Source organism: Musa acuminata, chromosome BXJ1-11, assembly GCF_036884655.1.
Source record: "Musa acuminata AAA Group cultivar baxijiao chromosome BXJ1-11, Cavendish_Baxijiao_AAA, whole genome shotgun sequence".
Classification (NCBI taxonomy): domain Eukaryota; kingdom Viridiplantae; phylum Streptophyta; class Magnoliopsida; order Zingiberales; family Musaceae; genus Musa; species Musa acuminata.
In genome coordinates this window covers 27,878,993-27,891,427 of record NC_088337.1, presented here as the reverse complement: position 1 = coordinate 27,891,427, position 12,435 = coordinate 27,878,993, and the positions used below count along the sequence as shown (strand labels likewise).

General features: G+C 46.4%; 2 protein-coding genes across 2 annotated transcripts; both read right to left on the bottom strand.

Moving 5' to 3' along the window:
• Nucleotides 1-116: 116 nt before the first annotated feature.
• LOC103971779 (protein SRC2) lies at nucleotides 117-1,434 on the bottom strand. The gene has a single exon (XM_009385894.3). It carries the CDS (start codon nucleotides 1,426-1,428, stop codon nucleotides 322-324), a length of 1,107 nt encoding a protein of 368 aa, XP_009384169.2. The 5' UTR covers nucleotides 1,429-1,434; the 3' UTR covers nucleotides 117-321.
• A 9,783-nt stretch (nucleotides 1,435-11,217) lies between these two features.
• Nucleotides 11,218-11,780, bottom strand: LOC103971778 (putative glutaredoxin-C14). Its single transcript, XM_009385893.3, has one exon. It carries the CDS (start codon nucleotides 11,708-11,710, stop codon nucleotides 11,399-11,401), a length of 312 nt encoding a protein of 103 aa, XP_009384168.1. The 5' UTR covers nucleotides 11,711-11,780; the 3' UTR covers nucleotides 11,218-11,398.
• Nucleotides 11,781-12,435: the final 655 nt, after the last annotated feature.

Here is a 12,435-nt window from a genome sequence, read left to right as displayed (position 1 = left end):
ACAAATTGATGCCTTTCCATGAGCCATGTCTCGAATATCAAAATTGATCAAATCATGTCCCAAATTATGCCCTTTGTTCGAGTAAGAGCTCATGACCAATCCAAAAACAAGCCCAATGAATCAATCAAATCGATCGAGGCCAGAAATAGTAGCAATCAAGTATTATACAAGAGAAAGATGGACCGATCCACCACGACACTAAGTTGGTCCGCCGCGCCCCTTTATTAACGAGAACATTCAAACTATCACCAAAAGCAACCCGAAGACGAGCATCAGACGTAGAACGCGATGCCATATCTATCGACGCTCAGAGAAGAAGGCTTAGAAGTCGAAACCGCCGCCGTCGTCGAAGCCCGCATCGTATCCCGAGTCGTACGCCGCCGCGTCCGACACCATATCCCCGATGAGGAGGCCGCCGAGGGCGCCGCCCAGGAGCCCCGCGCCCAGCCCTGCCCCGAACTTGTTCTTCTTCGGCGGCTTCGCCGGGGGTACCGCGCTGTACCCGTACCCGGCCGGCGGGGGTGGGTATCCGTAACCCCCCGGAGGAGGCGCGTAGCCGTACTGCGGCGGTGGGTACCCGTATCCGGCCGGAGGAGGCGCGTATCCATACTGCTGGGGCGGGGGGTAGGGAGGGTAGCCCCCCGGTGGCGGGTAGGGACCAGATGGGCCCGGTGGTGGGTAGGCGGTTGCAGGCTCCCCGGTCTTCGAGTCTTTAGCTGGCGGAGGAAGCGTGGAGTTGCTGGTCCCCAGGTAGGGGTAGGCCGTGACGGGCTCCCCGACTTTTGAGTCATTTCCCGGCGGAGGGTACGCCGTGACGGAATCGGCGGGCTTGGATTCAGCTCCCGGGGCGGGAAAGCCTGCAGGCGGGTACGCGACGGTCGGCGCCGCGGCCGCGTGGTCGGCGGCGGGGGAATCGAGGAACCTGAAGGAGAGATTGAGGACGCCCTTAGGCTTGCCGGAGGAGGGTTTACGGACCTGATAGCTCACGAACTGCGGGGCAGACGACGAGGAAGGGGGCTGGAGCTCCTTGAGGGGGACGTGGACCTCACCGACGTCGCGGTCGCCGAGGGCGCGCTCGGATCGGAGGAGGACGTGGAGGACTAGGCGGGCGGCGGCGTCAGGATCGGCGGGGACGGAGAAACGGAGGGTGACGTTCCAGGAGGGGTTCTTGCCGCAATTCTTGTCTGTCGGGGTGCGCTGCGAGGATCGAGGCTCGCCAGCGATGGAGACGACGGCGTACACGTCCATCTTGGAGAAGATGTTGACGTCATTGAGATCATTGGCGGATATCATCGTCACCTCCATCGTCCTATACGCCGCCATGACCGATCGATCGTAGCTCCAAACTCCTCCTCCTCTTCTTCCCAGATTCCAAGATTTCGACCTCCAGGAAGACAGAATAGGTTGAAGGAAGGCGGTGGGTGTCATTTATATCGGGAAGAATGTGGCGGTAGGCGTAGCGTTATTTCCGAAACGCAGATCGCTTTATTTAGGTGCAGAGATTACAGCCTTTTTGGATAATGGTATATCTTTATTGCCCCAAAGCACCGATCCCCATACTTGCCTCCGGGTGCAACCTCTTGGGGACCACCCGTACCCCGCATGTGGGCTCACGTCGTTTTGCGGGGTGTCGAGTGGGTGCGAACGGTACGTACACAATTGGGAGACGACTATTTTTAGGAACCATTAATGGAGATGATTCACTAGCACGCGCATTGTACGCGACAAATTACAGGCGATAATATGTTATTATTATTATTATTATTATTAGTAATTAGATAGAAAGAAGGAAAAGGTAGGATGTCATAATAAAGTCTGGTAATTGATTGACTGGGCTTCGAGTCGGTCATGTTGCATCCATTCATTAATAGTGACAGGGTTCAGTTGCGGTTTGAGACTGGAATAGATCATGATTTGAGTTTGATATGAATCATTTGTGCAAGAGTTGGCTCGAATGGTGGAAGAAGCTTGCTACGGTGGAGAAAAGAGCTCTTAGAAAGGCTTTAAGTTGGAGAGAACGAAGCTAACACGGCCCATCAAAGGCCCTGGGTTTGGTCCATACGTCTTTGATCCGGTCACTGCGAGTAAAAGTAAGCAACCCGCAGCGGGATGATTTTAGTACGATTTATTTTATTCGAAGGTATTTTATCCCCGAAATGACCGAAGGTAAGCTTACGAAGCGGTTCCTATATCGCAATAGTCCCTCGAGTCTGATCACCGCAAAGGAATGATTTTATGATCGTTTAATTTTTCTTAAAGCATTTGATCGAACAAGCGGCTCGAGGTAAGATGACGCGACGGTCCATGCACCGCAGTTAACCGTCAGCGTATGGTCACCGCGAATGAGACTAAGTCTCCGTAGTGTTGGACGATTTTCCTTCAAATTATTATTTTTGGGGGCAGTTCAACCTCCTCGTGGCAGGGGGTAAGATCACCTTAACACATCGGACCTTACGCCCTCTCCGCTGCTCCCCCTCGTCAAAACCCCACCTTCTCTGCTTCACCTCCCACTTGCACGCCTCTCCTCCGCCTTCCGCCAGATTGACGCTCGCCGCCAAGGAGGTGGAGCTTGCTCACCTCTGTCCCGAGTAGATAGAGCTGGTGGAAAGACTTGTGCAGCAAGGTTACATTGATCGATGTCCAAAGGACGGACGAGGATCGGGTCGCGGAGAAGTTGTCCATCGACCTCGCGGAGATTAGGGAAGAAGTAGGGTTTGAATTCTCGAGAAACTAGAGCCGAATGCTTGCACGAACAACTGGTTTCTCGAAATGTTCTATTTTGGTGCCCTGGACCATTCGTTCAATGTCGGGAAATGGTATTGCGATCTCATTCAATTATATCTTTTAGGTTGTACCATCTCTATCCTATATGCATAATACTGTGGTTTTGATAAAATAACAATTTTGATTGAAATTACATCCTTTGAGGTGATGAGAATGGACAGCCGCCGTCATGCAATTTCTTTTGAGTTTCTTCAGTGACTTTTAGCTATTAGTCTAATTGCTATTTGGTCAGAAACAAACATGACCTGGCTCAGAAATTTTTCTTGCTAGGTGGGATGAATCATTCAAGTTTATCTAGAATAATGGAATTGTAACCTTTTAATTTGAGAGTTCTGGTTGCTGATGATGTATGTATGTCCTGCTGCCTTGAGCATGTATTTTATCAAACTGTTTATACTTGTCCTTTTTCTTGAATTTTTTTGAAATGTAAAGTGTAGTAATGCTATTCTTCTTATGGGATTTCATTTGCAGGTAAAGGAACATATTTGAGGTTTTCTATGCGGGAACTTTATGCTCTAATGCATTTATCTGTTAATTCACCACAAATTGAACAAGGAACATGAATGATCGTCTGACCTGCTAATTTCGCTATATTTTAGCAGTAAGCTTGAATATGTGGCTGATCCTAATCCAACTAAGGCGATTTGCGTCAAAATTGGCTCAAGCTAACCTCAAACTCATTGATCTTTCAGGACACAGTCTTGGTCAATAGCACCTGATTCTGAGAGGTGGTTGCTGATCTTGATCACTGCTAATACCAGGATGATATAGGACAATATTGGACAAAACAAGTTGCTACAGTCAATGAAGTTCTTCCTCAAATCTGGCAGCTTTTAAAGAGTTAACAAAGACTATTAGTGAGCACAAGGCAATTACATTTATGTTTTCTTGAACTCTTAGGAGAGTGGAAATGGTAGGGATGGTATGAACCATGTAAGCAGTTGTTGCTGCAGGGTTTCGCAGTCACCCCAGGCACACCCCTTTCTGTGGAAATTTAAATGGAAAAAATGCTTGCATCTGCTACTATCTCCTTGAACAAATGGGATGATGATGCAGAAGGGATTGACTTGCTATATTGTTGTCCATACAAAACCAAAATCTAAAGTAGGATAGCTGCAGATGCAGAGGATGACTTGAAAGAAACTAGTGATGGACATGCAATATTCTCTTCAAGTCAGGACAGGAGTCAAATCAGAAATATGAGCAGAATCATCATCCTTTTAGAAAGAAGCCCCCAGAAGCTGATTCCAGAAAAAGTTGTTTTCAGGTATGGATGTTTTCCCTGAGTCTGTATGTCCCGAATCCCCCTTCCTAACTTTCCTTCCTCTTATCCCTGGCTGATGGGTACCTTCAAAAGATGCAAGCTCATGCAGGATGAGGGAATAAGACCTATCCATTTGTCACCATCACTTGTTATCTAGTCTGATGCCACAATCCGACATTGCATTCCACCAAGCTTCATTTGTTGTTATCTGTTGATACAGTTCTTGCTAGAGCTGGCATTGCATAATCTCAACTGTGGTATGCAAGTGAAATTCAGGTAAATCTTTCTCTCTCCCAACTCAGTGGAGAGGACATGGAGAATGAGTTTGTTCAAGACCAATAAACTTGTGACCTGCCTTTGTCTCATAAATTTATTTTTTCAAAACAGGCCTATGATTTTCCTTTAATATATTCTGTTAGATAACTTTTTTCTCTCCAGTCACTTGAAAGTAATAAAAGGTATCTAGAGTAAAAAATAGAAGATTATTGTTCATAGTCCCTTTTTACCATTGCCAATCCCCTGAAATATTATTTTGCTATTTACAGTCCCAATATTACCGATTTCACCCCTTTTTTTCTTTTTTTTTACTTCCCTAGTGCCCAACCCCCCTTGACATTGTTCTGTCACAAATGGTCATCGTGCACTCGCAACAACTTCGTTCAATGAACCATTCATTGCTTTTACATGCTTGTACAGATATATGACAGCATGTTTTGCCTTGGTTTTATGTGTTATTGCTTGAAAAATGCAAGCAACGATAGTTCGCAGCACTGCAGTGTGACTGCTCATCCCATCAGGCCAAACTGCCCCAAAATGGCTATGTTTTCACATGCCATGACCTATTTTTTGCAGACCGCAACCTCACGCAAAATGTCAGCCATCTCAACACCCTGGAACCTCCCTGGTGGCACCTGGCAGGATGGGGCTTCGAGATAGTGTTGGGCATTAAACAATCTTCACAAGTTCGCACGTTAACTTGACGGGAACTTGCCTTCGCGCCCGACACCCAATGAGTAGTTGTTTACGGACTTGCAACTATTCGTTCAATCTTCTAAAGTCCTTGTTTTCTCCTTCTTCTCTTTTCTCTCTTGCACTCAAGGTGCTTGTTGAATTTCTTGTAAAGCTTCCCTCTTCGCGAGATGTCGAGACTTGTCCATCGCTCATTTTCAAACTAATCAACTTTTTGTTTTATAGATCCTTCGGGACCTGTACGAGGTTGCAACTAGACTGACCCTTTGTGGATACATATGTCGCAAGGGTGCCTCATGACTTAGGCAATCCCAGCTAAGTCCGAGAAGTTGGTGCTAGGGTACTCCGCGACTTAAGTAACTTCAGCTAAATCCGTGACTTTACCGCAAGGGTGCCTCACGACTTAAGTAATTCCAGCTAAGTCCATAACATTGTGGTATTAAAGCAGGCAAGCAATTCGAGCAAGCAACAAAGAAACTTCGTAATCTCACCATGGCAAAGCATCGTGGCGAATCGAGCAAGACGGGGCAAACCGGACCATTGCCCCAAACAGCCGCAGGTGGGCTACAAGTGCAAACGCGCTCTCATGCTGTTGGAGCCGCTCAGGAGGAGCGTGTCAGTGAATATAACGAGCGAGAAGTTGGCTACTCTTTGCAAGCGGAGGAGGTACAATCTGGAGCGCCAACAGGGAAGAAGAGCCACAAGGAGAGACTCACAATGGCGGAAACCTGCTTGGATGTTCTTGAAGTGAGCTTGGAGGAACTCTACCAAGGCCAAAGAAGGCTTCTTGAGGTAGAGAGCTCACAAGAAGAAGTGGAATCTCGAATCGATAAGGTCGAGTCCCTAGTCGATCGATTGACGGAAGACACCAAATACTCCATGCAATATCTGCACGAAGTCGTGGTGGAACTCACTTCCAAAGTGACAACACTCATAAGGGCACTAAATGCGGGAGAGAGCAACACCCGCGCTGTGCCACCACAAAACTTGAGGACACCTGAGCCCCATTGTTATGGAGGTGCTAGGGATGCAAAGGAGCTCGAGAATTTCTTATTTGACATGGAACAGTACTTTCGAGCTACAAGGTCCGATTCTGAAGATACTAAAGTTTCAATAGCAACTATGTATATAAATGGGGATGCAAAACTTTAATGGCGAATCCGTTAGGAGGAGATCCAACAAGGTCGGTGTCGAGTGGACACATGGAGGACTTAAAGCGGGAGTTGAGAACTCAGTTCCTACCCAAGAACACAAACTTCGTCGTAAGAAAGAAGCTGAGACAACTCCACCAAAGTACTTCCATTCGGGATTACGTGAAGCAATTTTCCACAGTGAAACTGAACATACAAGATATGTCCGAAAAGGATAAGCTATTCAGCTTCCTTGATGGCCTGAAGTTATGGCACAATAAGAACTGTATCGAAGGAATGTCGCCGATGTGATCGGGGCAATTGCAGCCACGAAAAGGCTCACTAACTTTGTTTCCTAGGAGGACTTGGGGAAAAAGAAACAATATTCAGGAAATCGCCCATTAAAATGTTCTCAAGGGAAGGAGTTCGGGGACGAACAGAGAAAGAAAAGTTCCCACAAAGGGCCAAGCTCAAGAGGCAAGGCCCCAAAACCTGGCGAATGCTTCTTCTGCGGAGGACCACACATGGTGAGGGAGTGCCCACAGAAACAAGCACTCAATGCCTTAACAACTTCAATCTACCCCCCCAAATCAGACAAGGGTAAGGTCGTTGCTTTTAGTTCGAGTAGTTCGGAATCCAACAGCAATGACGAGGAGTCACAAGGACCCCAGATGGGAGTAATGCGTTTGTTGAAGGCGTTGCAGGGTCAAGTGGGGGAGGGCATGAAGTCAAAGTCACAGAATACAAGGAACAGTAAGCTGATGTACATGGACATCAAGCTCAATGGCTAAACAACTCATGCAATGGTGGACATGAGCGCTACCCACAACTTTATTGTCGATCGAGAAGCAAAGTGACTTGGGCTGATATTGGAGAAGAACCCAAGTCGGATGAAGGCGGTGAACTCGGAGGCCAAGTGGATCTTCGGGCTGGCCAAGGGAGTCCCCATTAAAATCAGAACATGGAGCGGGTGCACAAAAATGATGGCATTGCCACTCAACGACTTCCAAGTGATTCTCGGAATAGAGTTCATGCATGCAGCGAAGTTGGTGCCAATGTCGTTCCTAAACTCCCTATGTTTGATGGGAGGGGATGACCCCTGCGTGGTTCCCGTCTCTCAGAGAGGAGCCAAGGAACCCCAATAGATATCGACATTACAATTGAAGAAAAGGGTACGAAAAGGAGAATTAACCTTCGTGGCTGTTGTGAAGTTAGTGCCACTCAACGAGGAGGTCATTCATGAACCTGCTGTGGTGGCGAACGTTCTGAAGGAGTTCAAAGATGTTATGCCACCCGAGTTGCCAAAAACTCTATCGCCACGTAGAGGCGTGGATCATTATATATTAAGTCGGAGCCGGGAGTGAAGCCTCCAATGAGACCACCATACCACATTTCCCCTCCAGAATTGGCGGAGCTCAAAAAGCAGTTAGACGAACTGCTAAGCAGTAGTCTCATCCGTAGTTCCAAAGCATCATTCGAAGCTCCAGTTCATTACTAAAAGAAACCAGATGGGAGCCTCCGACTATGCGTCGATTATCGGGCCCTCAACAAGGTGATGGTGAAGAACAAGTATCTCATCCCGCTTATCATGGACTTGTTCGATCAACTGAGCAAAGTAAAGTATTTCTTCAAACTCGACCTTTGGTCGGGGTACTGGTAGGTGCACATTGCGGAAGGCAACGAAGTGAAGATTACCTGTGTGACCATGTATGGAGCGTTTGAGTTCTTGGTGATGCCTTTTGGATTAACCAACGCTCCAGCCACATTCTGCACTCTTATGAACCAACTATTCAAAGAGTATTTAGACAAGTTTATGGTCGTCTACTTGGATGATGTCGTCGTCTACAGCCAAACGCTCGAGGAGCACGTCGAGCACCTTCGGATAATTTTCAAGGTTCTTAGGGAGAACACTTTGTTCATGAAAAGGGAGAAGTACTACTTTGCTCAGACAGATATCTTATTCTTAGGGCATCAAATCGATGACAGTTCCATTTGGATGGACAAATCAAAGGTGCAAGCTGTGGTGGAATGGCAAACTCCAAAGAAGGTGTTAGAGCTGAGATCCTTCGTTGGTTTCATCAACTACTATTGGCGCTTCATAGCTGGGTTTTCGAAGCTTGTAGCTCCACTGACGGAGTTGTTGAAGGAGTAGCCTTGGTGATGGTTTGACAAATGTAAAGTGGCATTCTAAAGGCTACTATGTTGGAAGAACCGGTACTCAAATTGTCGGACTATGAGAAGCCCTTCGAAGTCCATACAAATGCTTCATACTTCACTATTGGGGGAGTACTAATGCAGAAGGGTCACCCGGTGGCCTATGAGAGCTGCAAGCTCAACGAGACCGAGCGACGGTATCTAGGAGTTTGGCGGCACTACCTTCTTGGATCGCGAATTGTGCTGAGGACGAACAACATCGCTTTGAGTTACTTTTAAACTCAAAAGAAACTGTCCCCAAAACAAGCACGATGGCAGGATTTCCTAGCTGAGTTTGACATAGCAATGAAGTACAAGCCCGGAAGAGCAAATGTCGTGGCCGATTCATTGAGCTGGAAAGTAGAGATGGTGAATGTCATACAGTTGGAGGCAGAGGCCAAACAAGTCAGTTGCACTCCAACTTCCTTTCCAGAATCAGGGATGGACTGCACAATGATCCTCAGGCAGTAACCCTGATACAACTAATCAAAGAAGGCAAGGCACGATAATTTTGGGTTCAGGAGGGATTCGTTTACGCAAAAGGGAATAAAGTTTATGTTCCTCAAGTGGACAATTTGAGGCGTGAACTCTTAAGAGAGTGTCACGATTCCCTTTGGGTTGGACATCCAGGCATCCACCGATATTGGCTCTTGTGGAGAGGGTCTTTTATTGGCCAAATATGGGGACTAATGTGGAGGAATATGTTTGAACGTACCTTGCTTACTAACAAGATAAGGTGGAGCAACAGAAGCCGGAAGGACTTTTGGAGTCGTTGCCCGTACCAGAAAGGTCGTGGGAGAGCATTTCCTTGGACTTCATATCAAGCTTGCCGACTGTAGGGGGACTTGGGTCAATACTCGTGGTGGTCGATCGGTTTTCGAAGTATGCAACATTCATTGCTGCACCCCTACACTGTTCAGCAGAGGATGCGACCAAGTTGATGATGAAGAATGTGGTGAAGTATTGGGGAGTCCTACACAATAGCATCAGTGATCGAGATGCTCAGTTCTTAGGACGATTTTGGACTGAGCTCTTCAAATTGCTAGGGTCTAAGTTGTACTTCTTCATAAGTCTTCGCCCCTAGACGGATGGCCAAACTGAAAGAATAAACTCACTCCTTGAGCAATATCTTCGGCACTACGTGAGTGCTAACCAACGAGATTAGGTGAAGCTATTGGATATAGCCCAATTCTCCTACAACTTGCAGCGGAGTTCTGCATCCAATAAGAGCCCCTTCGAGATCATTACAGGACAACAACTATCAACTCATCACACCTTGGCTATCGGTTATACAGGGAATAGTCCGTCAGCATATCACTTTGTAAAAGAATGACATCGAAATACAGATATTGCACGGACTTATTTGGAGAAGACGACCAAAAAGATGAAGAAGTGGGCAGACTTGGGAAGGCGATTGCAGGAGTTCAAAGTCGGTGATTTGGTGTTGGTGAAACTCCAACCAACATCACTCCAGTTCTTTAGGCACAAAGTGCATAAAAGATTGGTGTGCAAGTATGAAGGGTCATTCCCAATTATCAGTAGGGTAGGCAATGCTTCCTACAAGTTGCAACTGCCAGCGTGGCTCAAAATTCATAATGTTTTTCATGCCAACAACTTGAAAGCCTACTACTCAGATCCGCAAGATGCTTCTCTAAGTGTTCCAACTCGACTACTGCCCACCAGAGCCTTCTATGAAAACCGAGTTGAAACTATTTTAGCATATCGTAAGACGAAGCTACCCAACGGAGCTGAGCAGACCGAGTACTCGGTGAAGTGGCAAAAGTTTTCCCGGACCAAAGCTAGTTAAGAGCCAAAAGATGCCCTATAACATGAAGAAGAAGCTATCAAAGCTTTCCAGCACACGTCGATGAGGGCGTCGACAGTTTAAGTGGGGGAGAATGTCACGAACGAAGTTGTTGCATGTGAACGGTCGTCGTGCACCTGCAACAACTTCGTTCAACGAACCGTTCATTGCTTTTGCATGCTTGTACAGATACATGTCAACATATTTTGCCTTGGTTTTGTGTTTTTGTTTGGAAAATGCAAGCAACGATAGTTTGCAGCGCTATAGTACAACCACTCATCGCGTCAGGCCAAACTGCCCCAAAATGGTTTTGTTTTTACGTGTCACGGCCTATTTTCTGCAGACCATAGCCTCACGCGAAACGTCAGCCATCTCAGCACCCTGGTACCCCCCGAGTGGCACCAGGGGGGATGGGGCTTCGGGGTAGTGTCAGGCATTGAACAATCTTCATAAGTTCGCATGTTAACTTGACAGAAACTTGCCTTCACGGCCGACAACCGGTGAGCAGTTGTTTGTGGATGCATATGTCGTATGGATGCCTCTTGACTTAGGCAATTCCAGCTAAGTCCGAGAAGTTGGTGCAAGGGTGCTCCGCGACTTCGGCAACTTCAGCTAAGTCTATGACTTTGCCACAAGGGTGCCTCACGACTTAGGCAATTCTAGCTAAGTCTGTGACAATCCTCTGAGGAGGAGGAGGAGGAAGAAGAAGAGGAGAAGAGGGAAGAAGAAGAAGAGGAGGAAAAGGAAGAAGGAGAAGACGAGGAGGAAAAAAGGGTATTTAATTCCATTTGCAAAGGGACAGTTTAAAAATATTAAAAATTTTAAAAAGGGGATTGTAAATTGTAAAGAGGGGTTGCAAATAGTAATATTCAAGAAATATACTAACGTGTACTTGATTCTGTGTTGTTAGATTGCAGAATTCATGAAGTCAAATGGGCATCAGTTTTTGCTTTAAAGGATCCACCATCTCCCTTTATTGGGTCTGATATCAAAAGTTTTGTGGTCATATGGCAACTTAGTTATTTACAACTCAGGCTCACAAGCACAATGCAGAAGAAAGAAGAACCACTCTCTAAGAGAACTCTTAACCAATATTCATTATAGTGTCAAAGGTACATGGTGTATGATCTGTAACGAGTTTGTACACATAAAGTCATACTCTATAGTTTATTTTCACACATCGCATTTCGTATTAGATAATCTTTTTGTCTACTCATATATAGCTGATTCTTATCAGAGTGCAGAATTCACTATCTATACCCAAAGAGCACCTGCCTCACGAAGAAGAGGGACCAGTTTACCACCAAGGTGCAGTGACATGATCCTGTCTGTGGATCCAACCAGCTTGCCTCCAATGAATACTACTGGCACCGGCGGATTACGCCCCACAAGCCTGGCAAGAGCCCTCTCCATCTCTCTCCCCCTTGGGTCCTCGTCGAGCTCATGGATGGTGGCATTGACACCAAGGTCATGGAAGAGGCTCAAAACAGTATGGCACATGCAGCATGAGCTCAAGCTGAAGACTACCACTGCTCGTTGTGATGCCATCTTCATCACCTTGTCCATTTTATCTCACCAAGAAAATGCAACTGATATGTGGATCTCAAGTCCTTGATCAAGGGATGTGGTTGCTGAAGAGCCAAACTAAATGCTTAAGACCTGGTATGTATTGGTCTTCCTCTCCTCCTGTGTGGCTTGCTTATATAGAGCCAAAAAGATCATTGTTTCACAACACTACAAGGATTGCAGCCAAAAGGGAGCATATGTTCCTTTGGATATGGTCTGCATGCCTGGAGCACTCTCTTATCATGGCATGGACGGTGACCCTCGTTGTCATTCACTTCAGTTGTGTATTCCACTTGGTACTATTTTGTGATTTGGATAATGTCAGATTTCTTCCTGGCTGTGGTCACAGATGCGCTGTGCACTATGGAATATCTGCGAGGCTGTCGTGCTACCAATTTTTTGACGCCAGAAATTCTCTGAATTTTTGAAAAGTCCAAGTACGCTCTTGGATGGGTAGGCCAGCATGAGATGCTGACTTCTTCCATCAGATTCTCATTTCTAAAGTCTGAGAAAAACCGAGAAGTTTCAAGACACTGAAACATGTACTGAGTTGCCATTGCAAGAGCTTGAAGTTTTTAGCAGTTTGCAGAGAGTATGGCTCGAATAGCCTCACAATGTTGATGGACAAAGTGGAGAACAAACTGAACCCACTTAATCTTCACTCCAATCAAGTCGATAGCAGAACACAGATTTTTCTGTCCTTCAGCAGTGAAACTGTAAATTGC

Coding starts and splice junctions, on each gene's coding strand:
- LOC103971779 (XM_009385894.3), bottom strand. CDS start 1,428: ATGACACCCACCGCCTTCCTTCAACCTATTCTGTCTTCCTGGAGGTCG.
- LOC103971778 (XM_009385893.3), bottom strand. CDS start 11,710: ATGGACAAGGTGATGAAGATGGCATCACAACGAGCAGTGGTAGTCTTC.